The sequence below is a fragment of the Nelumbo nucifera genome, chromosome 7, assembly GCF_055504915.1.
Source record: "Nelumbo nucifera cultivar China Antique chromosome 7, China Antique-T2T, whole genome shotgun sequence".
NCBI classification, from domain to species: domain Eukaryota; kingdom Viridiplantae; phylum Streptophyta; class Magnoliopsida; order Proteales; family Nelumbonaceae; genus Nelumbo; species Nelumbo nucifera.
In genome coordinates, this window is record NC_142655.1 from 38,337,469 (window position 1) to 38,365,247 (window position 27,779).

A 27,779-nucleotide genomic window follows, 5' to 3' on the forward strand; every position below is an offset into this window, starting at 1 on the left:
CTCACATTACCGCCTTCACAAAACAGAATCGTGTCATCAGCAAACTGTAAATGAGAGAGGGGGTTTCCACCCTCCCAACTCTCCAACCTCTAATGAGTCCCCCCTAGAATCTGCTCTGTGAATCAGTTTCCCCAATACCTCCGCAATTAGAATTAACAAGAAAGGAGAAAGGGGGTCTCCTTGTCTTATACCCATACTGGCTGGAAAGAAATCTACCACTGTCCCATTCACTAGCACTGAATAATGACAATTCCGAACACAACCCATGATCCACTTACACCATCTAACCCCAAACCCAAATTTAGTCAAAACTTTCCTCTAGAAATCCCAGTCCACCAAGTCATAAGCATTTTCCAAGTCCAACTTACAGACCACTCCCTTCTTCTTATCCCTCTTAAAGTTCTCCACACTCTCATTAGCAATTTAAATCTGATCAGTAATTTGTCTTCCACTCACAAAAGTTCCTTGATAATGTGCAACGATATCTGGCAATACCTCCTTCAGCCTCAAAGACAACACTTTTGCAATGATCTTATACAAGCTATTAACCAAGCTAATTGGCCTAAAATCCTTCGGGTGGGATGCATCTTTCTTTTTTGGAATTAAGGCTATAAATGTAGAGTTCACACCCGGATTGACAATTCCTCTCCTGAAAAACTCCTCAAACATCCGCAAAAGATCATCTTTCAAAATATCCCAACAGTCCTGATAAAAAACCATTGTGAACCCATCCGGCCCTAGAGCTTTTGTTCTATCCATAGAAAACACAGCCTCTTTGATCTCTTCCAAATTAAAGCTTCTTTCCGACCTTCTCCTATTCTCCACCCCTACATTTGGCCAATCCAATCCTTCTACCCACACCCTTCTCACAGGCCTTCTTAGAATAGATTTGAAGTGCTCCACACAGGCCCCGGCTATCTCCTCTTTTTATATTAACTCAACTCCATCTACTACCAATTTGGAGATAAAGTTCTTCCTTCTCCTGCCATCTGCTAGAGAGTGGAAATACCTAGTGTTTCTGTCTCCCTCTTGCAACCATTTAAACCGAGATTTTTGCCTCCAGCTAATTTCCTCCTTGTGCAGGCAGTCATCTAACTGTCTTCTCAAATCTCTCCTGAGTTCATTGTCCTCCTCTCCAAATTCTCCCCTTTCTTCTTTAGAGTCAAGGCTTTCAAATTTATCCATCAGATCTCCCTTTCTTTCTTCTATCCTCCCAAACTCCACCAAATTCCACTCCTTGATTTTTGCTTTCAAGAACTATAGCTTCTTATGGAATCTCATCCCCTCCCATTCCACCAATGGGTTACACTCATACCACCACTCCCTCACTTTGTTAGTAAACCCTGGATGAAGTAACCACATATTTTCAAATCTAAAGGGGGTAAGACCTCCATAACTTCTTTCCTCCTTACATAACACTATGGGTCAAAGATCTAAGGTCACCCTTGGGAGAGCTCTAAAAACCAAGGTTCCCCAATGTTCTTCCCAATCCAAAGAGAACAGGAATCTATCCAGCTTAGAGCAAATGGGTCTAGATTGAAGATTTGACCATGTAAATGTCTTATGGGCTAGGGGAATCTCTTTAAGCTCAAAGGCATCCACAAAACTGTTAAACTTCCTCATGCTTTTTGCCACCCTCTGATTAACCTTATTGGATTCCTCCGAGAATCTCATCACAATGAAATCCCCACCCATGCACCAGGGCCCATCCCACAACCCTCTAACATCAGCTAATTCCTCCCACAACTCCTTTCTCTCTCTGTAGTCATTCGGTCCATATGCATTTGTGAGCACCCACATATAATCATCCTCTTGCTGCTTAAACTTCATGGAAACCAAGTACTTTTCGATCAACTCCTCCAAACCTTCAACCACATCCCTCTTCCACATTGTTACAATCCCCCCGAAAGCACCCCACGAGGAAGCAGCCACCCAACTTATGTATTTTAATTTTAGATAATAGGTTTTTTAAAACTAGTTGATATTTTTATTAATATTATGTTTTATATTTTTTTATTTTTTTGCATTATTATTGAATTTTTTTTGGCATATTATGTTTATGTATTTTAATTTTAGATAATAGGTTTTTTAAAACATTTATTTTAAAATTTAAGTTTATATTTTTTATTAATATTTTTTATTTTTTGACATTTTTTATTTTTTAGCTTTTTTGTAATTTTGCACCTTACTTCAAAAAGGCCCGCGCCTCGCCTTGCGCCTCAAGCGCAAATTGACCCCTGTGCCTTTTTTGCGTCTTGCACTTTTAAAACACAGTATTTAATAGATATTATACATATGAAAATATGTTTTATTTTATTTATATTAAATATATTGTATAAAAGTTTCAATATATATTATATATATTCATGAGTTGAATGACTCAACTCACATAAGAGAGAATAACTTGTCCTCTAGAGTTGTATATCATGACATATATGAGGGAAAGGCCTTCATTCTAACTCTTAGGTTGCATTTGTCATATCAACCGATTTATAATATTCCGTGTTATTAGTTTATTTGCCTAAAAGGATAAACCATAATGCATATTAGCTTTTACAATGGACGACAGGCGACATGGGTGGTTTCTGACTTGGCTGCCCTGCTGTTAAGGATTCAGAGCTGTCCCCCATCCCTTTTATTCTTCTGATCAGAGATTTTGGATCTGTTTGGTTGTTCTGATGAAACTTAAAATCTTGGGGAAGTGGGTCTTCCCTAGTAAATTAATTTGAGAGTTGGGTCCCACCAACTCCAAAAGGTAGCCTTCCCAATGTAGACTGCTATCTGAGCAAATGTATCAAAGGGATAGGCTAAAATGTAGGGGATAGGCATCCCTTCAATTGCGTGTAAGCTCTGCCTTGAAGAATTATTAGAAACAGAAAATCACATCTTCTTACAATGTCCCTACAGCTCCAATTCAGTGGTAAAATTGTCATGGCCTGAAAAATAAAGACCTCAGCAATCAGGGAAACATAGTCTAGAGCATGATTTAAAATGTCCATATGTTTCCTATATTTTCATGACATATTTCCATTTCCATGGGTACCACATGATATTTTACTAGAATCAACATATTCCCCAATGAACACTATTGGCATTATCTAGAGTACAAGAGATAGTATCATAACATAAGTTTGTTATAAAATGTATAGATATGTGGGGTAGCAATGATATTGCTTGCCTAGTGGACATGATTACCACTTTGATCCAGCCCAATATACTTTTCAAATTGTATAGATATGTAGAGTAGCAATGCTATTGTCTGCGTAAAGGACATGATTACCACTTTGAGCCAGCTCAAAACTCGTTTCAAACATTATGTTACATCTTTTTTTTATCAGTAACATTATGTTACATCCTTTTGCATGTATAATAGATTACTTAGTTCATCTATTAGAATGTTTGCATTCTCTATGAGTTGAAATTTTGCTTGAACTCATTCTATCATGTAGTTTTGTTTCTTAAGGTTTATAGGACAACCTCACAATGTATTGTTGCCCATAAGCTTAGTTTCTTAGCTTTGTTTAGAGGTTTGGAACAAGATAATAATTTAAAAAGGTATGCCCGAGTTTCTTTTATCATTCCATTGATTATATACTTTTACATATTTCACAATGTTTCCACCATGTATATAACTTTTAAAATATTTCCATATAATATCTCCACCATGTACCACAGGGGAGGAAGGCAAGGATACAGCTATAGCACTCCAATTTCTAATTTAGGGAACTTGTGGCTGATCCAGAACATCCGGATAGAGAACCCATTGCATTAGCAAGTTCAAGCCCACAACCGATACCAGCCCTATAAGCTGCCATGCATCAATGACTTATAATTAATTATTGCAAGGGCATGTACCAAAAGGATATTTAGACTTCAAAAATTTTCATGAAAGTGATTAGATTTAAAGATTAAAATATTTGGACAACCAATCAACCACCACTTGCAAACATTGACATTATACGATACTATTAAAACATTCTGATTTAACTTTTTACGACCTAAATGTGAAGGGAAGGCAAGTATTGGCATTATATAAAAAATATTAACTGCTTCACATTTTAATTTTTTAAAACAATAAAAAGAGAAAGCTGGCAAGGTCTTTTGGATTGAAATATTTGCTAACCCATGTTTTTTTTTTTATCAATATATTTGCTAACCCATGTTAGCAGCCTACTCTGCACACAAGATAAAATTCTCAAAGCAGGTAAGAAGGTAACTCAGATTTGTATCATGGGTTAGCACATTTAGCATTGTGTACACCTGAGAAAATATACTGAACAGCAAATCTGTGTACTTAATAGATGCTGCTTTCAATCTTTCTTCAACATCAATACCAATAATTCTTAGCCAAAAATTAAAGGAGATGCTAAAGCAGCTAAACAGCTATTGGAAAATAGATAAAGCACTCTTACTCACTTTCCCTAGAGAATGATCCCCTATCGCCAATAACTCCAGCAGTTCTGGGTTCACTAACAGCTTTATTCAACTGTAAGACATAAAATGTATTTAGAGAAAAAACAACAACCAAACAATGGAAGCACAAAGTTCAATTTTTTATTTAAAAACAGTGTAAATGACAAGTTGAGGAACATATCACAATTCTTACACAATTAATGGGATCAAAAAGCATTTTAGTTGTGCCTCATCAATTTTTTAGATAAAACACTATGAGGAATACAAAGGAAGTCTGTTCAAAATATTAAATATTGGGGATCTATCAAAAAAAATATTAATGGTTGGGGGCACAATTTGTATTCTGTATGGATATATCAGACCCTAGCATAGAATTGTTCGGGCGTGCCTCGAGGGGCGTGGTACAAAGGCAACTCATAGAATAGAGAATGCAATATGTTTTAAATCACCTTAGCTACTTGAAGCAATGAAATTAAGGAGAAAAAGAGATTGTGGGTTTTACATGCTTGAAAATGCTTTATATATTTGCTTTTATTTTTAAATTTTCATTTGAATACACCTTACATGTTATGTTTATGTATTTTAATTTTAGATAATAGGTTTTTTAAAACATTTATTTTAAAATTTAAGTTTATATTTTTCATTAACATTGTGTTTAATGTTTTTTGAATTTTTTGCATTTTTTTATTTTTTTTGGCATTTTTTTTGAATTTGTTGACTTTTTTTATTTTTTAGCTCTTTTTTTGTAATTTTGCACCTTTCTTAAAAAGGCACACGCCTCGCCTTGCGCCTCTGTCGCAAATTGGCCCTTGCACTTTTTTTGCGCCTTGCGCTTTTAAAACACTGCTTTTGATGTTGTTTGCCAATATATGTGACATCAATCCACATAAGCATTTTCTCAGGTTCCTATTAAACTCCACGTACCCCACCCTACCCCAAGGCAATAGTTTGAGGGGTATATCACTCAAGTCATTAAACTATTTTTTATGCAAGTCCCCCCCTCCCCCCGCCTAATTTTGCACACCCCCGATGGTGCGAACAAAGAGAGGGTGATTAGAACACTGCCCATTCATTATCTATATACATAAGTGACCAAGATTTCCACCAATCCCAATCATTTAAGCAACTTCTTTAAAAAAATCTATATAATACAGCCACGTAAAATGAAGTGCCAAATAAAATCTAAAATCTAGGCCTTCCAAATAACACCCGAAGATCAGTCAATTCATTTCAACCATCCAAATAGTTTACCAAGATATTGTATTATTTGGCCCATCCATATAATGTACATGATCATCCCAACATCTAAACTATCAAAATGGCCTCTTAAGATCATTGAATTCATCTCAACCATCCAAGTAATGTAGAAGAATTCAACTAATCTCAGCAATGCATGTAATGCATGAAAATATTTCAAAAATGTAATGTAATGTGTCAAGTAAAACCTAAGATCTGGACCACCAAAAAGGCTTCTCCTAAAATCTATTGATGAATTTCAACCATCCAAATGGTGCATCAAAATTCCATCTAATCTAGCCCATCAAAATGATGCACCAAGGTTTCATCTCATCTCAGACATACAGGTAATGCAAAAAATCTCTAAAAATATTAGACCACTTTAAGTCATGTGTCAAGTACCATCAAAAGGCCTTTTGAAAATTTGATGCTTTTTTGCCTTTATAGAACATAGCGGTTGGGTCGGGGGCTCCACCCCCAAACCCCCGTGCCACGCCCCTCGAGGCAAACCTAAACAATTCCACGTTAGCCCTTAAATTCACTCGCTCACCAAAGCTCCAAGAACCCCTAATTTATTAATGTCGTTCATTCATTCATCCTAATAAAATGTCTTCTTAAAAAACAAGTAAAACTATAAAATCATTATTTTTTGTGTGAAAACTAAGAATTTAAGAGCTAACGTGGACTTGTTTAGGCTTGCCTCGAGGGGCGTGACACAAAGGCGGCTCATAGAATCAAGAATGTAATAAGTTTAAAATTACATTAGCCATGTGAAGTAATGCAATTGAGTGAAAAAGAGATTAGAGGTTTTAAATGCTTGAAAATGTTTTATATGTTTGATTTTATTTTTAAATTCTCAATTGAATATGCTTTACATAATTACATCTTATGTTTATGTATTTTAATTTTAAATAATAGGTTTTTTAAAACATTATTTTAGAATTTAAGTTTATATTTTTTTATTAATATTATGTTTAGTATTTTTTATTTTTTTACTTTTTTTGGCTTTTTTTTTGAATTTTCTGACTTTTTTTTATTTTTTAGCATTTTTTTATAATTTTGCACCTTGCTTCAAAAAGGAGCACGCCTCGCCTTATGCCTTGCGCCTCAGGCCCAAATCAACCCCAAAATCCTTACTGTTAAAGCAGTTATTGGGCTCCTGCCCAACTCAGACATTGCTTCGAGAGTGTGTGGTCTCCTGAAAAGAGAGAGAGAGAGAGAGAGAGAGAGGAAGAAGAAGAAGGGATACATGAATTGAACTCAAGGTAAGCCTCTCTGATTCCCATTCTTATTTATACATGTACAATGTAGATTTCTTCCTTGTGTAGACCTTCTAAATGATAGGCTTGCTCTGTTTTTGGTTAACAGACCCCCCCGGCAAAGCATCCTTATCCATCATCCGCGAGGGTGAAATGAGGAAATAGTTGGCATTTCAGTGAGCAATCTTCCCATGTAGCATCTTTTGGAGGCAATCCTTGCCAAGTATCTAGAGCTTCCTAAACTGGTTGCTTGTTTTTCTATATCCATCTATAATCTAGCATTTGTTGTTGGGGTTGAAGTAAAGGTTGGCCATCCACATCAAAGTTGGGTAAACTGGGGGTATGACAATTGTAGGTCCCACATGGCCTTTGAGTTTCGGTACATGGAAAACAATATGAAGTCAGCAATGTTGGGGAAGATCCAAACAATAGGCAACTGACCCTACCCATTCAGTGATAGCGATTGGCCCAAAAAATCTAGAGGAGAACTTGTTCTAGGCTTTCTGAGCCAATGTGCTTTGTCGGTTAGAACTGAGCTTTCACCTCCCACTTTGTATTCAACTTAATGGATTTTGTCATACTGGCTTGTCTTCTGTTGCTTGGCCCTTAGTAAATTTGCCTTGAGCTCTTCAAGAATGTTATCTTGTTATGAGATGGGTGTCAACAACAGCTACTGAGGTGGAGCCTTTCTCATCAAAAAGACTGGATGGAGGGTCACAACCATAAAGTGCTCTGAATGGGGTGGTCATGCTCGTAGAAGCATGGAATGTGGAATTAATGACTTCAGTTTCCTGAACCAGCCCATGGAAACCAATGGGCCCATTGGGGTGGATTGTCTCCAACAAAACATCATAAATATGCATCAAGGCATCTATTAATGACTTCAGTTCGTCCATCCTTCTGAGGATGGTGACTGGTAGAGGTATTGAGTGTCGATCACTAAAATTTGAAGTTTTCGCACCAAAAATTGCTTAAGAACATATGATCACGATATGAGAGAATAGCCTTGGGCGTGCCACGGAGGCAATGTAAGTTCTCTTGTGAATATGGTTGCCACTGATGCTGCAGTGTATAGATGAGCCAGCGGGAAAAATGAACAGATAAATGATCAACAATCACGGGAGCAATAGAGAAAGCCTTTTGATTTCAGTAGGCCCACAATGAAATCATGGGAAATTTCCTCCCATACTAATTCTGGTTTCTTCAAAGGCTGCCAGAGCCCAGTGGAGATTGGGCATCATATTTTTAGTGTTGACAGACCAAACATGATGCCACAAAGTCCTTAATGTTGCACTCCATCCCCACCCAATAATAGTGGGAAGCAATACGACGGTATGTTCGCAAGATACCTGAATGTCCTCCTAGATAGTTGTTGTAAGTGTGTAGAAGTACAAGAGAGGACCAGGAATCCTTTGTAAAAAAGAATTGAACCCTCCACCAAATACCTAGGTTCTGATGTTGGATCTAGTGCCTATTTAGAATGAATCAGCCTAACACTAGAGTCCCTGTGCGCTTCATCTTGAGAATGTCCAGCAACGGGTAGTGGCGTTGTGAGACTGATATATGGGACAGTTCATACAAAGGGAAAGTGCATCAGCCGCTTTATTGGATGTCACGGATTTATATTCGACCACATAATCAAACACCATAAGCTTGTAGCCCATTTAAGTTGAGCATATGTATTTCAGACTTTGTTTATCGGCATGAATAATAAACTCGCAATCCAACGAATAAGCCCTCCATTTTTGAACTGCAAGCACAAGTGTCATCAACTCTTCCATATGTGGACCGATGTTTCAAAATGCGGAGGCGGCGTAAGGCGTGGTTCAGAACATAAGAGGCGTAAGCCTCCCAGACACAAGGAGGCATAAGCCTCCTTACGAGGACGAGGTCAAGAGGAAAGAGGAGGAGGAAGGGGAGGAAGAAGAGGAAGGGGGGATCTCATTTTTCTCTATTTTTAATAAAAAACTTTTATATTAAGAAGAACAAAGATGCATAGCACTAGTGGGTGTTGGTGATTCTGTAAGGGCAGAGATACTAGCAGCGGTACAAGGTATACAGATGGCCAGTCAACTTGGAGTGAATAATTTGATAGTAGAAGGGGATTCCAAGTTAGTAATGGGCTGGTTGACAAGTCCAGAGACAGCTTGTTGGGGCTACAGGGATCTGTTAAAGAAAGTTAAATGGCTGACAAGGAATATGTCAGTCAGGTTTCAGTGGATCAGCAGATCAGCAAATGCAACGGCTGATTCTCTGGCCAAGCAAGGGGTGTCAAGGGGAGATCTGTTTCAGGCCACTTTGTAACTGTGCTTCAGGCTTGTGTTTGTTTAGTGTTTATGACCCAGTCCTAGGGGGAGGTAACACCTTGTTCCTCTTCCTAGGCTGAATGTACGGCTATTTTTTAAATTAATAAAACTACTCTCATTTATCAAAAAAAAAAAGATGCATAGCACTAGTTGAAAGGGGGGATCTTGTCAAACTCATTATTTGGGGCCGGGAGCAGACCACTTTCTTTCCCTTTATCTTTTCTTCCCTACCATTTCCTTTTCTCTTTTTTTTCTTCTCTTTCTTTCTTTCTTTCTTTCTTTCCCTTCCCTTTCTTTTCTTTTCTTTTCTTTTCCTTTCCTTTCCTTTTTTACTTTTTTCTTTTTTTTCCGTCTTTTTATACGAGGTGTGCATGAGGCACATGAGGCGTACGCCTCTAGTACACCTCATGAAAAAAGTGTATGAGAAATAGGCCTCTTGCACATGAGGCGTACGCCTCAGAGGTGTCAGCGCCTCTGGCATATGCCTCAGGGCGTTTTGGGAACACCTCACCTGGAGGCCCACGCCTTTTAAAACACTAATGTGGACTTACAGAGTGCCTGCCCAGAGGTCGATTGCATGCTAACCTCAACTTTGATTTCTTTGTGCAAGCCGCCGATAAAGCAGCCAAGTAGTGCCTTCTCCGACCATCCTTGCACTTGGGTTGCTTGCATCTCAAATTCCTGCTAATACTCACAGACAGTACCTGCATATCGAAATTTGGATAGTGATTCGTCATGGTCCTTGAATCCAGTCGGCCCGAATCAGACACAAAATGCTTCAGTGAAGTTTGCCCATGAAACTTGTGGATGGGAGTGTTTGAACCACTGAAACCAAAGTATGGCTTCACCTTCTAAGTTAGATGAGGTGACCAGAACTCTTTGATTGCTAGGGATCTCAAGAAATTGAAAGTTGCCGCTTTGAAAATCCAAGGCACTCGTCATCGGCGGCGTACCTTGGAAAGTCAAATTTTCCTATTGGCAACCTACTACCTTATGTCATTTCTGCTCTAAATGCCTCATGATCTCCTTACTAATTGCTAGCAGTTGTGATTCTTCCTAATTGAGCCACCACCACTACTAGAGTTTCTTTGATTTCTTCAAGATCATTGGTGGAGAAAGAGAGAGATAGAGAGAAGGGGATATCTGAATCAAAGCCTCTCTTATTCCCATTCTTATTTATACATGTATAACGTAGATTTCTAACAGCTGTAACAACACAAGAATCAAGATTCCCAATTGCATCAAGAATCAGGTTTCCAACTTAAATTAGTTAGTTTAGTTTGTTGTACAGTTGGTTTAGTCCCACATGTTTTCTTCCTTGTGTAGACCTTCTGAAAAGGCTTGCTCTGTTTTTGGGTTCTAACAGCAATCTCCTAGAGTAGTGGATACATGATACATCATCTAACCAAGCTTATTGATCAAAAAAGAAATCATCCTTCCAAGCAACATACCAATATTCTACTCATAGTCTAACATATTCCAAAATCAAGGTGACAATATTTGCATAGTTTTAATAACATAGAGTTACAGCTTCATTGATATGACATTTACATAACCTGATTATTTAGAAAATTGCATGCATCAATTGTATGACGGAGTCACTGAGATCAGCTGGGATATTGGTACATACTTCGATGGTCATGATTAATTCCTTATTTTCAAAAGACTATTTTGACAGCATATATTTTTGGGGTTAGATATTTGGATGGCCTAGATACATTAAAATCCTAGTAAATCAGTTAGATGGCTGATAACTGATCTTGAAGGACAAAGATCACTTGATTGATATTGGGACGCTGTTGGGATTGAGCCGAGTCTACAGCCCATCCCCAACAACCAGGCCCTCGAGGAACCCAGAACGAGCAGCTGCATCAGCCCACAGCCACCCCAGCTCTCCAACAAGCCATCGGTCTGTTATGTTTATACAAGAAAGACATGTCACACTAATCAGTTATGATTTTGTAAAAGGGAATCAAGTTAGTTAGCAGGGGGGAGATATCTTCTATAGTTCTATTCTTCGTCTGTTCTCTCTCTCTCCCTCCCTCTCTTAACTTCAGCACTATAGGAGGAGAAGCCCCTCAAAGCGGTTCCTGCATTTAGCAACCCAACACTTTGGTATCAGAGCAAGCTCAACCTGATGCCTCAAACAAGGATGGCAGTATCCCAACGGACACCACATCAATGGACCATATATCTAGTATTGTCTTCTATTCCATTTCCATGACCTAGATTAGTTGAAATCTTTGGACATCACCTGGATTTTCAAGATCGGTTAGACTGGTTTCGAGGCACCATTTTAATGGTTTAGATCTTTGATTTTAGATGATCATGATTGGAAATATTCTTTCAATTATATTTATGGAAAAAGGTGAAATCTTCCTACAAATCAAGAAAATGGGGTTTTAGGGATTTCAAAATATATGACAAAGGCAAATATACATATTTATCCACTTCTTTGACAGAATGTTAACAAATGAACGATGATAATCAAGTGAAAGAATCTATGTATCTAATACAAAAAGATTTTAATATGTTCTTTTGTTGTTCTTCTGTTTTATGCAACAATATCCAGTAAGGAGAACATCCATCAGAGCAGACACAATTGAAGCAGAGCAGGTTTCAGCCTGTGTATAGGTCCCATATTAACTTATAAAGAAACTTCTAAAGTTAAATAGTTTTGTCTTGCTCTACCTAAGTTCTTCTTCCATTTATTAATTCCCCCATATTTACTGCAAGGACCAGCCCCAACAAGCCCCTCTTTCAACTGGGAAAAAACATTGGTCGCATGTACCAATTAGCCAACACTTGAGCTCCTTAATTTTTTGAATTCAAAGAAGTTCTATTGATAACTCCACTGTCCTTTATCACACTTACATTATCTACTTAACCTTCCCCCTCCCCAAATCCTTACCAAGCTTCCCTACCATAATTTCAATACAACCTCCTCCCTCAACTAGACTCTCACTTGTATCTTGTACAAAGGATTGTCTATCAAACTCCAACTCTGACGATGCCAATTCAAATGGACCCTGTTCAATGCTTCTTGCCTGTGAACTTATGTTCCACTCCACTTCTTTTTCAACTGAAAAATATTGTCAAAATCCCATTTGAATTCACACCTCCTTCATTTGTTGTTGCTGTACTCAACGGCCGGGACAAACCTCTCATGAGCTTTAAGCTTTGAGGATGTACCCTTCGAGACATTTGCCTCCCCACTAAAACTCAGTGACTTTTGAAGCTTCCTCTCAAACGAACCTTGTGACCACCCATTCCCACTTTTCAAACTTCTTTTCATTTCCTCCATCTTTCCTTGTACTCTGCCTTTTAAATCTTATTCCTTTTCCTCCCCCATGCAACCTTCACTTCAAGCCAGGTCCTATGTTGACTCTACTTTTTACCCAATCCCTTAATCTGAAAAGAACCAAGCCTCTCTAACCTATTTGAGATGGAAGATGATAGGTTGAGACAACTGCCCACTGAAGCCCGACTAACATCTCCTTCATGTGTCCACTTGAGTCACCATGTGACACTTCTATGCACCTACCAGCACGAGTAACCAGATCGCCTCCCACTCCTTTTTTTATTGTAGAAATCCATGAAGCACTTTAATTCTTTCACCAACTGTAATCCATGAAGCACTCATGAAGCACTACAAAGCTCAACCTTTGTTTTCATATAAACAATTCAGGTTCGAATCCTTCTATCAAGAAAGGCGTCATTAGAATTTATGGCATTGAGAAGGAAAAGCTGCAGAATGTTTTGCAAGAAAATGCAAGCCGAATGGCAGTCACAACCAGTATGTGGACTTCTAGCCAAAAGAAAGGACAACTCACTTCATTAATGAGAACTAGGTGTTGCAAAGCCAAATTTGAGCTAGCACATTCCTATCTTTTTAAATATTCTTGCTATACTATTTCTTTAATTCTTTTCACCTTCAAGCATTGTTTTCCTTATGATTTTTTATTGGAAATGGCAGCTTTCATTAAAACAACGTTTAAAAACATACAATGTCAACCACTCACAACATGAGTGTTGACCCCATATTTTACCTCAGTGTTTACAACACAGCCCAAAAAGGGTTCTCCCTAAGGGTCCCCTGCTTTGCCAAAATATCAGACAAACCATTGGCTGACCTCCTTGTCCAATTGGAAAGTACTCCAACTTCCCTTGCTAAGCAAAAAAATCTCCCTCATTTACTATCTAAAAGTCCACAAACCTAAGCATGTTGCCTGCAGCCATCCTATCAAGAGTTTAGAGTCTCCCTCCACCACAAAATTTTGAATTCCACATTGTTTGGCCAAGCCTTAAACCTTGAAGTAAGGCCATAATTTTAGCTCTTAATGAATCTCCCACACCTATTGGGCCAAAGTATAGTGCATCAGCATCCCCCCTTCTTTAAATGCTGTCCCAACTCCACAGGGCCCCAGGTTGCACAAAGAGCTTCCATCAAAGGTCAATTTTACCCTTTGTTATGCCACAGATAAATGGGCCTGAACCACATTCATAGTTGAAGATTTGCCACTACTCACCATCCCCTAAAAATGTCCTCAACTCAAAGTCCATGTTGTGTCTTACATATTCTTTATTTCTTTCTTTTCTCTTTCTGTAATTGTACATATCTTTATACACACATATATAAGAACCCATCCCATGTCAAGTTCAACAGCTTCAGAAGCAACACAAACCAGCCCAAATTAGGCCCACACCTAGCAACCCATAACCAAAGCATTCACACCTCCCATGTGGTTTGTATGCTTGAGAAGGCCACATCAGGTAATTAGTTAGATCTGGCCTCTCAAGTAGTTATGTCTTGATATAAGAAACATAAATAGTGGAGTGAGAATGGCTCTCTCTCCTCCAAGGAGGTTGGCCTATCCTAAATATCTTTAAGGAGGTCGACCTATGCTCAAATGAAAAGGGCAAGGAGAATCTTAGGGTGGCTGGTTGGTGAGACACTTGGGGGCCATACCGCCATAGATGGATCTATTTGATGCTTTTTTGTTGTAGTGTTATTGGAATTTAAATGTGTTCTTTGTAAGGAAATTTGGCTACAAACCTTGTATGCTCTTTATATAATTCTTCCTCTTTTCTTTTTGATGAATTTTTCTTTTATCATGGATCAATATGAAGGGGCCACGCTAGATATTCTCCTATCAAGAGGCCATCTTTATTTATAAAAACAAGTCTTCATATTCTTTTAGGATTTTTTTAATTTTCCTTTTTCATGAGAAAAATAGAGAAAGCAGGAGCTTCCATCACCCTACTTTCAAGATGACAAACAATTTCAAATTTGTAATGAGCTTATCAGGTTAAACTAAGCATCGAGTATAGCCCTTAGCACCTAAACCTCAACATCCACATGTGTGTAGTTAAACAAGCAAGAAACATGAAAGTTACACATTGATCATTCAGAGCTAAACAAATGGAACAAGGTAATCACAGTCAACAAATTCATGATTGTAGTACGTAAAAGTCTAAACTCCTAATCATAACAAACAAAATGTCAAATTTTGAGTCTAGTCTAAAAGACCCAGACCCAGACTACAATAAACGGTTTCCCTACAAGGTATACTACCTTCCATTTAAAACGAAAAAAGGATGCATTTCCAAATACCACCAATTCAATGATAGTCAAGATTATATAACAAATTTGTAATTGTTGGAAACACAAAGATTTCTCCCAAAAATTACCAGAAAAAGAAGTAGAAATTCATATTTTATCAATATCATCACCCAAACATCACATGGCATTCCAAGAATCTTTGAATAGGAGAATACACTTCATCATCATCATCATCTAAAGCCTTGTTGCAACTATATGTGGCTGGCTACACGGGACAAGTCTGGGATGAAGATGACAACTAGGATGACAATGACGATGAAGTACTCTTCTGATCAAAGAAGAATACACTTATAATTCCTAAATGTACAGATGACCCTTCAAAGACAAAGAATAAATTAAACGTTTAATACTATAGCAATTGAATAATAAATACACTGTTAAGCATGCAAATGATGTTTAATATTGTGTTGTTGACAGGGATAAAAACTAACCTTTGAAAAAGTGCTCACAAGATCATCAATATCAGATAATGATCCTAAGTTTTCACCCCGCAACTGCAAAATAAAAATCATTTTTCAAATGGTAATTCTTCATTTTCAAGATAAATAATACATGCATACCTAGTATGGGGTAAAAAACAGGGGGTTTGTGCATGCCCACACAGAAACAAACGATAAAAACTAGCTTAAGGTTCTCTAATCAAAAAGATATGACACCAGAAGCCAGTGAAATACCATGAAATGATATTGAAGACCATGTTTGTCTCTAATGAAATTGAGGGACATAAATGGAAGTGGTTGACCCAAACTCCACAAGTTTCTGATTCTGCTCTTTAATAGGAAGATTTGAAGTCTAGTGGATTTTAACCCTCTGACTCCATGTTTCTTGAGGATTTTGAAATTCCAAGGAAAGAAAGTTAATTTCATTTCATGGAATCCATGCCAAAATGGAAAACTAATTCTAATTCCAGTTCCATCAAAATGGTATCTAATTGCAAATCTTTCTCAATAAGACATGTGAACCCTTGAATGTTTTACACAGTTATGGATTTCAGAAGACATAGTGGTATATTTGATTGTCTTGAATAGAAACAAACTAACCACCTGATTATTTGGCTTTTTTCCCACTTAAAATGTGAATTTGCCCTTTATCTTCAACAACCTTCTATGGATATTATGAGTTTCTAAAACTAGGCAAGAAATTGCATATAATACCTAACCACGCAATCCTATCTGTCCCTTGTTGAATTTACACTACTCCCCCCAAACAATAAATAGAAATGTTTAATTAAAAATCTATACATAAATAAAATATAAATAACCTATTAAGGCAACTAAACATTATGCTAATGCCACCCCCAACATTCATAGAGTACAGACATTCCCCCAACAAATGGTCCTGCAAATGCTCCCAGCAAGCCTTTACAGCCACAGATCAGAAACATCTCCCTTGTCATTCATGGGGAGATGTTCCAAATGTGCAGCTGTAGTCGCTCGTTGGGATGCTTGTTGAGAATAGATCTGAGCTGACATTCAGAGAAGAGTGGCTTCTCGGATATATCATTTTCCTTGGATATAAAACCAGCTAATTTAAATCACTTAAAAAGCAATTATCACTTCATAGTTACCAAAAATCAAAGTAATTATCAACTTACCAATTACCAAAAAACAGAAGTAATTATCCAACAAAAATAAGGCCTCAATTAATGAAAATGAACTTGAGGATAAAGGAGAAAATATGAAATAAGCTCAAGAACAAGAAATATCCAAGCATGTGGTAGAACAACAGAAGAGACCAATTAATGACCAGTAACATAAATAAAACAGTAATCTATAGAGAATTATTTGCATAAATTGCATATACCATGTCCAATGACCAGCAAGAAGAAGAGCTCTTGAATCTTAAGAGATTAGTGCACCAATTTGAAAGAATCTCCAACCTTAAAAAGTAGGGTAGGACAAGAGCTATGTGGCAGGAGTGAATTTAGAAAAAGGGGAGAGGTGAGCAGGCTAGGAATTGTTCTGGAATGTGAAGTGGGGGAATGGCCAATACAATATTTTGGACAACTACTAGGAGGAAATCCTAATGCAAATAGCTTCTAGTACCCAGTAATTGAAAGATTAAGAAGAAGCTAGCAAGTTGGAAAAGAAACTACATTTCTTTGGGGGGTTAGAATAACTCTGATCAAATCTATGTTACCCAATTTGCTAGTATATTTCCTGTCTACTTTCAAAGTACAAGTAAATGTGGCAAACCAACTGGAGACAATCACGATGGATTTTCCGTGGGAACCGAGGAATACCAAGAAGGATTATCTAGTGAAGTGGGAGATAGTTTCCAGGACTAGAGATGATGGATGCCTAAAAATAGGTAACATCAGATTGAGAAATACAACCTTGTCGGGGAAATGGATGTGGAGGTTGCTGCTAGAACAGGATAGACTTTGGTGTAGAGTGATTGTTAGCATACATCGATTGGCAGACAGGGGTTGGGGTGTGGGTCTCAACCCTAGGGCTTCTCGTTGTTTTCCTTGGAAAGTTATTTATGGTATATTGCCCACTATGCTTCCTTTGCTCAAATAGCGATGTCTATGTCGGTAACAAAGTGTCACTTTGGGAAGATGTTTGGGTTGGAGAGAGTTCCTCAGTGTTTATTGATAACTCTTGGGATTTGGGTTCAAGGAGAGGGCTAAGGGAGTCAAAAATGTGAATGGTTGATAAACTTGTAGCTCAATTAAGAACAATTTACCTAGACCAATCTTGTTTGGATAGCAGAATTTGGAAACCTTCCCCTTCTGGCTTTCCCACTTGTTCTTCCTTCTTTAATGTCCTCCTTCAATCTTCTAACCTTGCAGGGAACTTTCAGAAAAAGGAGGTTTGGTGTAGCCCTATGCTTTCAAAAGTTAGGGCTTTCTACTAGGAGGTGGTACTCCAAAAAATAAATACCTTGGATTTGTTGCAAAGGAAAAGACCATAGATGTGAGCATAATTCGGTTAAAACCGAAAAACCGAACCAAAATTTCAGTTTTGGTTTAACCAATTTGGCCTATTCGGTTTTTCGATCGGGTTCAATTATTCTATTCGATTTTTGTTAATTTCAGTTTTCAGTTTCGGTTACCATATTTTCCAATTCGGTTAACCGAAAAAACCGAATTAGTTTTATATTTATATATTTTTAATATTATTTATATTGATTTATAATTTTATGTTAATATTTAATTAATTAATACATATAAATATATAGTTATATATATATATGGAATGGAAGATCGACCATTAACCGAATTAGCAAAAAAGTAGGCAATTGTTTAGCGTATTAGACACGTTCACGTTATCACTGAACACTTATCACGTAAAGTCCAAATTGGCAAATTCCAAAACACAAAGAAATTCGAAAATAGAAAGAGAGAGGAGAGACTCTTCGTCCCTTTGTCTTCCTCACAGTCACTGCGGCACTTCCAATGGACCAGTTCCAGAATACAGACCTGAGACTCTGAGAGTTGATCAGTTGAGACTTCCATAGACCATAGTTCCATTACAGAGTCCAGAGTTTCCACTCCAGTTTCCAGTTTGGCACTGCACTTCGTCTTCCTCATCATCTATTCATTTGTTCAGCTGTTCCAGTCAACTCCAGAGCAAGAGCCAAGAGCAGACAAAACTCCATCACTCCAAAGAGGCATAGATCGAGATTCGAGAATCCTCCCAAACAAAGTTCTTAGTCTGCCGCAGTTCAGGCAGGCTCTACACTCAGGCACTCCTTCACCGCCAGTTTACAGGCTTACAAGTTACAACAGCCAACAGGTATTTCTTCTTCTTCTTCTTCTTCTCCAGAAGTCCAAAGTCCCAGCACTCTGAAAGTGACAGTACCAAAGGTTGAAGGCATTCTGAAATTCTCTAATCATTCCTTTTACCATTAATATATACTTGAGTGGCTGCTCCTGGAGTTTGGGGGACACAGGAGCCGTAGATGGGTTTAGTGGGCCTATAAACTTGTCGTCCTATTTATCTTTACGAGTCAAGGAGATGGGTCACGATAGTCGATACTAGAACTTCATGCGTGGAACACTTGGCAATTATTGGGACCAAATTAAGTCACTAAGGCCTTGTGTCTAATCACTAATGACGAAGAATTTGCCATGTTGATTGCTTGTTATGTTTTCCTTGAAAGATAAAGTACTAATAGATAAAGTGAAACTTTAGTAAAATATTAGGCCTCCAATTGCATTATAGATAAAGTGAAACTTTAGTAATCAGAATTTGCCATGCTGATTTCTTGTTATGCTGATTGCTTGCATTATATTAGAAACGTTTGCTTTGCTTGAAGAGGAGGGGGGATTATCAGATATGTGATCCGACAGGAGGAAAAACAAATGTAAAAATCGGTACTCTGATGGTGATTATATACTTGTGTTTTTCTGAATACTAAATTGTTTCAATAAGGATAAAAAAATGAAAAAGGACAATCTGGACTGACTAATAAATTGACAATTGGAGCTATCAAGTTTAGCTTGTCTTATATTTCTTCATTCTATCACAAAAGTAAAAGTAATAAGGAATCCTTTGTCTCCCTATTAAAGAAAATAAAAATAATTAGCTAAACATATTGAATTGCTGGCATTTAATTAGTTAGATTTTCCTTTTTTTCTAAAAGTTAAATCTATTTAAACTTCATGTCTACTACTTTGGATTGTTTACTTAGCTTCTCTGAACAACCTAGGATTCTTCATATGACACTACTTATTTACTTTGCTTCTCTGAATCAGGTCATGTCAAACTGGATTCCTTATTAAATCACGAAGAGAAAACGTATAGGGAGAATTTGCAAAAATAAAATGGGGTTATGGGTGTCATCAAATCTTGTGTTTTTTATTTTGTTTTCTTTGACTACTAATTACTTGTAGTATATATACTTGTAATCCGTCTGATGAATCCGGCTATTCTGTTCTATGGAGTGTAGATTCAGTTCGGAAATTGATATTTTTCTTCAATGGTCATCCCAACAATGACCTTAAGTGAATTATGATTGTAGATGTTCAAGTATTTTATTCCATTTGTTTGTTAATTTTAACATGTATCTTATCCTTTGTGAATTGTGATTTTAGATGTCACAACAAACTGGAGAGACTCCTACAAATATTACTGAAATTAGAAGTCCACACCCCCGGCCACGACCTTCCAACCAAATGGATTCAATGAATGTAGTTGCTAAAGGAAAAAGAAAAGCAATGAAGCCAAGGTCAGAGATATGGGACCACTTTTCCAAATTTATCTCAGATAATGGTGAAATAAAGGTGTGACCCTAAGAAAAATGGGACAGGCTCATTAAGGAACCACATGAACATATGTAAGAAAAACCCCTATAGCTTAGAGGCAAAACAATCACAGTTAAATATGCAATTAGCCTCAAGGGAGGGGGAGGGTGAAAACAATGAGAAGATGAATTCCCTTAGTTGTTGGAAGTTTGACCAAGAGGCCATTAGAAAGGGCTTAGCTGAGATGCTCATTGTTGATGAGCTTCCATTCAAGTTTGTGGATGGTGAGGGCTTTAAAAAGTTTATGACACTTTCTTGTCTTAGGTTTCAGATTCCATCTAAATGGACTATTGCCAAAGATTTTTACCAATTGTACCTAGATGAGATATTGGAGTTAAAGAAATTCCTAAAAAATTCATGCCAAAGGATTTGTCTTACTACACACACATGGTCTTCTTTACAAAGAATCAACTACATGTGTCTAACGACCCACTTTATTGATAATAATTGGAAATTGAACAAAAGGATTCTTAACTTTTGTCCAATTTCTAGTCATAGAGGAGAGGCCATTGGTAAGGCAGTGGAAAAATGTTTGATTGAATGGGGGATTGATAAAGTCTTTACTATTACAGTTGACAATGCGAGTTCAAATGATGTTGCAATTACATACCTAAAAAGGAAAATTTCTAATTGGGGAACTTGTATTCTAGATGGGAAATTGCTTCATATGAGGTGCATTGCACACATTATAAATCCAGTTGTGAATGATACCTTGAAAGAAATGGATAAGCCTATTAGTCATGTTCAGGAGGTTGTGAGATATGTGAGGCAATCTCTGGCTAGGTTGCAAAAATTTAAAGAATTTGTTAGGTTAAAAAGATTCCAAGTAAGAGTTTGTTGTGTTTGAATGTTAGTACCAGATGGAATTCAACATACCTAATGTTGGATGCAACTCAAAAGTTTGAAAGAGTCTTTGAGAGGTTTGGGGATCATGATCCTCATTTTAGAAGTGAACTTGAGATAGAGGATGGGATTCCTACTTGTTTTGATTGGGAGAATGTTAGGAGGCTAGTGCTATTTTCACAGCATTTTTATGATCTCACAATATAGGTTTTAGGCTCCTTGTATGTCACATCAAACAACTTTTGCCATGAAATTAATGCAGTTGAGTGCCTTTTGCAAGAATGGGTAAACAGTGCGGACAAAAATTTAAGGGAGATGGCAGAGAGGATGAAAGGGAAGTACGATAAGTTTTGGGGAAACATTGAAAAGATGAATAAGTTGATCTATATTGCAATTGTGTTAGACCCTCGGCACAAATTAGAGTATGTGGAGTTTGTACTTAATGAAACTTATCAAGGTGCCAAGGGTCAAGAATTTGCAAAAAGAGCCAGGGAAGCCTTGTATGAGTTGTATAATGAATATAAGAGTATATTTGCACCTCAGAGTGGAAGTGGACAAACTACTGAAAATGTGAAGTGTTCAATTTCAAGTGAGACAGAGAGTGAGCAACCCCAACAATCACAATCAAAGAAGATGTTGATGTCTCGATTTAAGAAGTACAAGTCAGTAAGTGGAGGGGGAGATGCTAAATCAGAGTTGGATATATATCTGAATGAAGATACTGAAGAGGGACAAAGTAATGACGACTTTGTTATTTTAAGATGGTGGAAAGTTAACAGTCACAGATTCCCTATACTTTCATAGATGGCTCGTGATGTATTAGCAATTCACTTTTCTACAGTTGCTTCTGAGTCCACTTTTAGCACTGGAGGACGAGTGCTTGATGCATTTAGGAGCTCTTTGACACCTAAGGTAGCAGAAGCACTTATATGTACTAGAGATTGGACTCGGTCATCAAAACATGCAATTAATGTTGAAGAAGATTTAGAAGAGATTGACAAATTTGAAATGGTAATACTCTTTTTTTGTTTAAGTTTCATATGTCATTTCTAATGATAAATTGATATTTGTTTAGCCTTCATAAATGATTAATTGATACATTTTTTTCTTCCCTTCTAGATTTACCAAAGAGTGCATCGAAGCAAAGAATCGTGGTTGATATTTGATTAGTAAATTCATTCCTATGCTTATTCTTGGGTAAGCTTTTAAATTCCATGCTTATATTGTATGTTGGACTACTTTGTATTTACTCACCTTAATTTTCTAACAAGGGGCCTTTCTTTCAAATAGATATAGCAGGTGGGACTTGGGAGGCAAAGTCTTTGTGGAAATGCTGTAGTGGTGGAAGTTTTGGACTTTTGGTTGTCTTTGTGGCAATGTCTTTGAAGCTTTGAAGGTTTTGAACTATTATGTATGCTTCCTATTTTGTTTGGCAACTAGAATCGCTCATTCAAGAATAACAGGACCTTCTATTATGTCTTCGTGGCAAACAGGACCTTCCTAGTTCCTATTTTGTTTGATTTTTGAAATGCAAGTTTTCTGTAATATTTTAACAGAGCGGCCATTAATACACTTTCTGCATTCATTCATTGTTACAGAGATACAGTAGTACAAACCAAGAAGACAGTTGATGCCTTACACGGCCTTGTTCTTGAATTTTGACCCTCATCGATCAATTTATTCTTCATCTGTCTGCATGTATTATTTATTTGTTTAACTTTCTACCTTGTCTTTTTTTTTTGCCTGGCATGCATTGTGTCTAATATTTCCTTGGTTTGGAAATAAATTTTCAGATAGAATAGAGAACTAGAGTTGCTGACTGCTGGGGAACATGAAAAGTATTAGTATTCTCTTCCCCATACCCACCCCCAATGAAGCCAAAAACAGTCAGTTTACTATACAGCTCATTATGTGCTATTGGAATCATCTAGTGAACTTCTAGTGTGGCTGATGGACAAGATTGCCTGGAATTTTGAACAAGTGTATAGTCTTGATCAACAATTTTTTGGACTTGTCCATGAACGTGCACATATTATTGCATTTAAGAATGATCAAATGTTCTGGATGTGGTAGAATTCCTTGATAGTATAGCTTATAAAGATTTAAAAGTCAATTGAAATGTAACATATAGAAAAATGTACTTGTATTTGTGCTGTCTTGTTGAGTGGTAGAAATAAAAGCTTGAAACTAAATACATCATGCACAGGGGTTGGAATGTCAAAAGGCAGTATCTTTTCCTCTTGTTAATATGGAATGATCTTGATGTAATATAGTTAGATTAGACTTGGTTTTTGTGTCAGTTGTCAAAACAGAAAACAGGATTACATAATTATCTTCTGAGCATTGTTTTCCTTAGGTAGTGTCACTAATATTTTGGAAAGCAACCTACAGATTTTACAGAGATCATCTTCTTGTCTAATCCCTTGTCAGTTAGGTACTGTTGTGCAGTTAAAAAAATGTCTGGCATGCACAGTTTATTCAGAGCTACCTGAGTAAACCTATATTTATCATCTTTTAATACTACTAGTGCAAATACTATGATCCTTTACTTATCTAAGGTTAAACAATACTGAGTTAAATCATTAGCTATTGACTGTACGGGTGAGCGTAAAGGAAAGCAAAAGCTGTTAGAACTTAGAAGGCTGTTACTCTGTTAGAACTTATGTTTCTTCTATTCTGTAGATGTTTGGTATTGGTTTATATCCTATAAGCTAACTAGCTAAGAATGCAGCAAGGCCCAAAGCAGTACAGCCTAGCCCACTTAATTTTCTTTTGGGTTTTGGCATTGTTGCCAAATTTGTTTCTCTTATTTTCTATTTTTTATGGAATCTGTGTTCACAAATCATAACTTCAAATTAACCGATCCACTTGATAAATTTATTGAAATTTAAATAATAATGCAAAAAATATTTTGGTTAGAACCGAAATAACCGAAAATAATTTTCAGTTCGGTTTATTCGGTTTTCCATTATTTCAGTTTCGGTTCGGTTTGTCATTTAGCTAATTCGGTTTTTGAAATTTCGGTTTTCAGTTCGGTTTTGAACAGAAAAAATCGAATGCTCACCCCTAGTCTCTACTTGGGATCAAGTGAGACAATCACACATTTATTAATCCCTTGCCCTTTTGTGCCCTTTATTTGGTCTTGGTTCTCTTCTCTCTTTGGTTGCAAGTGGACCCCTCCCCGAGATGGTCTTGGTTCTCTTCTCTCTTCTCTCTTTGGTTGCAAGGAAGAATTATGTGGAGAGCTACAAGAGCAATGGTGCTTTGATCAATTCAGGAAGAAAGAAATAACATGATTTTTAAAAGTATGGTAAGATCCAAGGAGGAAATTGTAGAAGTGACTATAAAGATTATCCACTGGCTGAATATGACCAATGCATTTAAAGACTTCTCAGCTGAAGATATTTATAGAAACAGGGGTGTTGTGGCAAGTACAAACTCTCTTAAACCTATGATACAGGAACTTTGGTCCCCACCAATACAAAATAGGGTGAAGCTGAACTTTGATGGTAGTTCTATACGCAACCAGGAAGCCTCGGGTATAAGGCGTATTTTCATAGATTGAGAAGGCAGAATTTTAGCATTGCTCTCAGGCCGAATAGGAGTAGGAGACTCTTTAAGAGAAACGATCATGGCATTACGACAAGGTGAAAGATATGCAAAGCAGTTGGGACTACAACAGATCGAAATAGAAGGGGATTCGAAGTTGGTAATTGGATGGCTGCAGTCAGGTAGTTTAGGAGCATGGACACATAGACAATTGTTAAGGGAAATTGTTAGTCAAACAAGGCAGATTGATGCTTGCTTCAAGTGGACAAGAAGACCAGCTGATGGACTAGCGAATTCATTAGCAAAACAACTGTTAGGTGGAATATGTTTGAGCAGTGTTGTAATTCAGTATTTGTGGTTCAACTCCCTCTACTGGGAGTTGACAGTTGTAGTTTGAAATTTCATTATTGAAGTTACCGTTTCCAATCCAAAAAAAAAAGTCTCTTTGGCATTTCTGCCTTTGTATCCTTTTCCTTTCTCTTATTGTGCTCATTTTGGGCCACAGAGACCCCCTCAAACCCTTTAACCTCCTGCTAGAACAGAGGTCCAAGGTCATTTCCTTTGTAAGCTGCAAAACCAGAAGGTTAGAGTTCACCCTGTTACAGCTCCCACTGTCACAGTGTTTGCTGTGATCGATTGTCTGTCATGAGATTCACTTTGCTTAAGGACAAATACCGGTCGTACCACCTCCTAAATCACAAGAGCCTTTTAAGTCATTAAAAACTCTTGAGTTACCATTGTGAGTCTTGTAAACTGTATTGTGAACCCTTAATTGCAGTCAATAAGATAACATGGCCACCCACTTATTAAGACAACATATCAATTAGCACAAAATATGATGAAAACATGGACATATTAATCTTATCTATATATTATTTCTTCAGCAATGCAAATATCCAAAGAAATGCAGGACCCTTCAAACAAATTAAATTCTAAACTGTTTGATAAATACTAGAATAGAGAATAAGCTCACAATACCGAGTATAAAGTAAGGTAGATCATACTCAAAATTGTTATACCAACAATAAAGAAACAAACAACTAAATTTACAATAATTTGCTTAACATGAACAAAAAGACTAAATCTTTTGTTTTGTATCTTACATCTTTTATGAGATCGTTAATGAGGAAGTAGGATCAGTTGTGCAGTTGTGCTAAGATAGATTATCATATCATGACAATATCAAAAAGGAATATTGGCGAACATTATATAAATATTAAGTACGAAAACCAAAATGTACCTATCAAATGAGCATATTAAACAAAGAAATATCTAAAGATAATCAACTAAGATGAAAGGCAAAAATGTAACCTCTTCTCTATCAGACAACGGATACTCGTCATCATCAAACCCAATTAATGGAACATCATCATCTTCATCTTCTAATCCACCTAGTTCAACCTCCTCCATAACATCCTTATCAAAGAATGCATATTGTGATGCATCAAAGCGTGCATCTTCTGCGTGGGGGGATAAGAAAGTCAGAATGTAGATTTGCTTTATGTTTCACATGCCCCAAACTTACAACTTAAAGTAATCATGTAACAAAGACAAATGGAAATACAAAAAGAGAAAATCATATCAATAACAAGTCCTTCCATCTAAAATTAGCAGTAACTTTACCATTCAACAAGAACAAGAAGTCAAACAAGAAATAAAGAAATCAAATACGTTAAAACTTAAAAGTTAAAACCAGGAACATCAAATAGGCAGTTTCTGCATGGCGCCTCGAAATAATAAAACGTCTAATGGAGAACCCTGTCCCGTATATAACAACTGAAACACAAATGAAGTTTGTACAACGATTGTAGATGATCCAGAACAAAAAAATTTAACGTTTTCAAACTTTAAAATTGGATGGAGAAAATCATCCATAAAACGCATTAAATCTCATGAAACCCTAATTCCCGATTGTTGTACATAAATCTTAAAACCATATACAGGGTCTGTAAGCTACTTAATTGCAACAAGAAACAATAACATTCTATGAGTACTTAAAGACACACACATACACAGAGAAAATCGTCCAACAATCTAACTCAGTATGAATCACAATAGTGAACACGATATACACGATCAAACAGTAGGACAATGAAAAACAGGGAAAGGAGAAATTCGAAAAAGAAAACACGCATGAACTGAAACCAAGATCTGGAAAGCATATCAGAACCCAGAAAACAATAAACAAAGCAGATATTCAAGCTTCAAAAGCAAAGATCAAGCTATAAAACAACTGACCTGATGAACTCTCTGCTAATCCCTTGAAAGCCTTCTGGTTGGGGATCTTTTCAATGCCACCCTCATCATCGAATCCATCCATTAGTACTACTGTTGTACTAAACTCTCTAGAAACCCAGAAGAGGGAAAAAAAAAAAGAAGAAGAAAAAAATACAAAACAAAAGAGCAAAACTATAAACCAAATCCTAGGCCATAATCGCCGAATAAGAAACAAATTAACACGAAGGAGAAACCCTTGAAATTGAAATTTCTAGGGTTATCCCCTATTACCCAAAAGCAGCAGCAAAGATCTGCGCAGTAAACGGGGACGAAAATTCATGGGAGGGGTCCCTCGCTGTTAAATAGAGAATGAGGATTTTCCCCGAAATTGAAGGAGCAGAACAGAACCCTAAACGAAAGATAACGATTGAAGTTACTACAAGCTTGCACACAGTGACACAAACGAGCAGCCAGCGAAGGAGAGAAAGAAAAGCTGATGCGGGCTAGTTTTGTTTTATAGCTGCTTACTTATTAGTTACTTTTATGATTTTTCACCCAGAAAAATGTTTTACTGCTAATGTGTTTAGGTGGTAGAACGTTTTATAATTCAATTATACAGAGTACAGACACCGTGAGGAAACCGGATTCAGTGCAAATCCCGTTGGAATACCAATTATAGCCTTGCATTAAGAATATCTCCCGAAATAAAGTAGAAGTGCGGAGATGTTCCACCGTGAGACCTATTTATATGGCAATTTCATTACTAAAAAAAATAAATAAAATAGAAAATAAAAGGGCAAATTACAAGACAAAGTTGGACAAGTGTTTTCATGTGTCCAACACCTTATTGTAGGGCGAAGAAGACAAGTTGTAAGAACCCGTTTGGTTCGTTGAAAAAGATGAGTGAAAAAATAAAAGTAAAACATAGAAAGTAGGATGAAAAAAAAACGAGGACCCATGAAAAATAAAAAGCTTTTTGAGAAAATAAATAACTTACTGTCGACGTGGCATTGGGCAAATCATTTTGTGTAGGATTATGGCCTTATGGGTAAGCCGAAAGATGCTACACAAAACCGACTAGC

At 37.0% G+C, this 27,779-nt stretch overlaps 1 protein-coding gene across 2 annotated transcripts in view; it reads right to left on the reverse strand.

Annotated features, from left to right (window-relative positions):
- Positions 1-27,188, reverse strand: part of LOC104587863 (protein PAT1 homolog 2-like) — a 39,276-nt gene extending 12,088 nt beyond the window's left edge. Inside the window, exons 1-5 of one of the 2 annotated variants that reach the window (XM_010245616.3) lie at positions 26,989-27,186; positions 26,719-26,825; positions 25,792-25,940; positions 15,269-15,331; positions 4,417-4,486 (exon numbers count right to left, since the gene is read on the reverse strand). In XM_010245616.3, the coding sequence (XP_010243918.1) occupies positions 4,417-4,486; positions 15,269-15,331; positions 25,792-25,940; positions 26,719-26,800 (364 nt within the window). In that variant the 5' untranslated portion in view covers positions 26,801-26,825; positions 26,989-27,186. Of the gene's footprint in view, positions 1-4,416; positions 4,487-15,268; positions 15,332-25,791; positions 25,941-26,718 lie in introns of both variants that reach the window. The other variant, XM_010245617.3, reaches the window with a different exon arrangement.
- Positions 27,189-27,779: the final 591 nt, after the last annotated feature.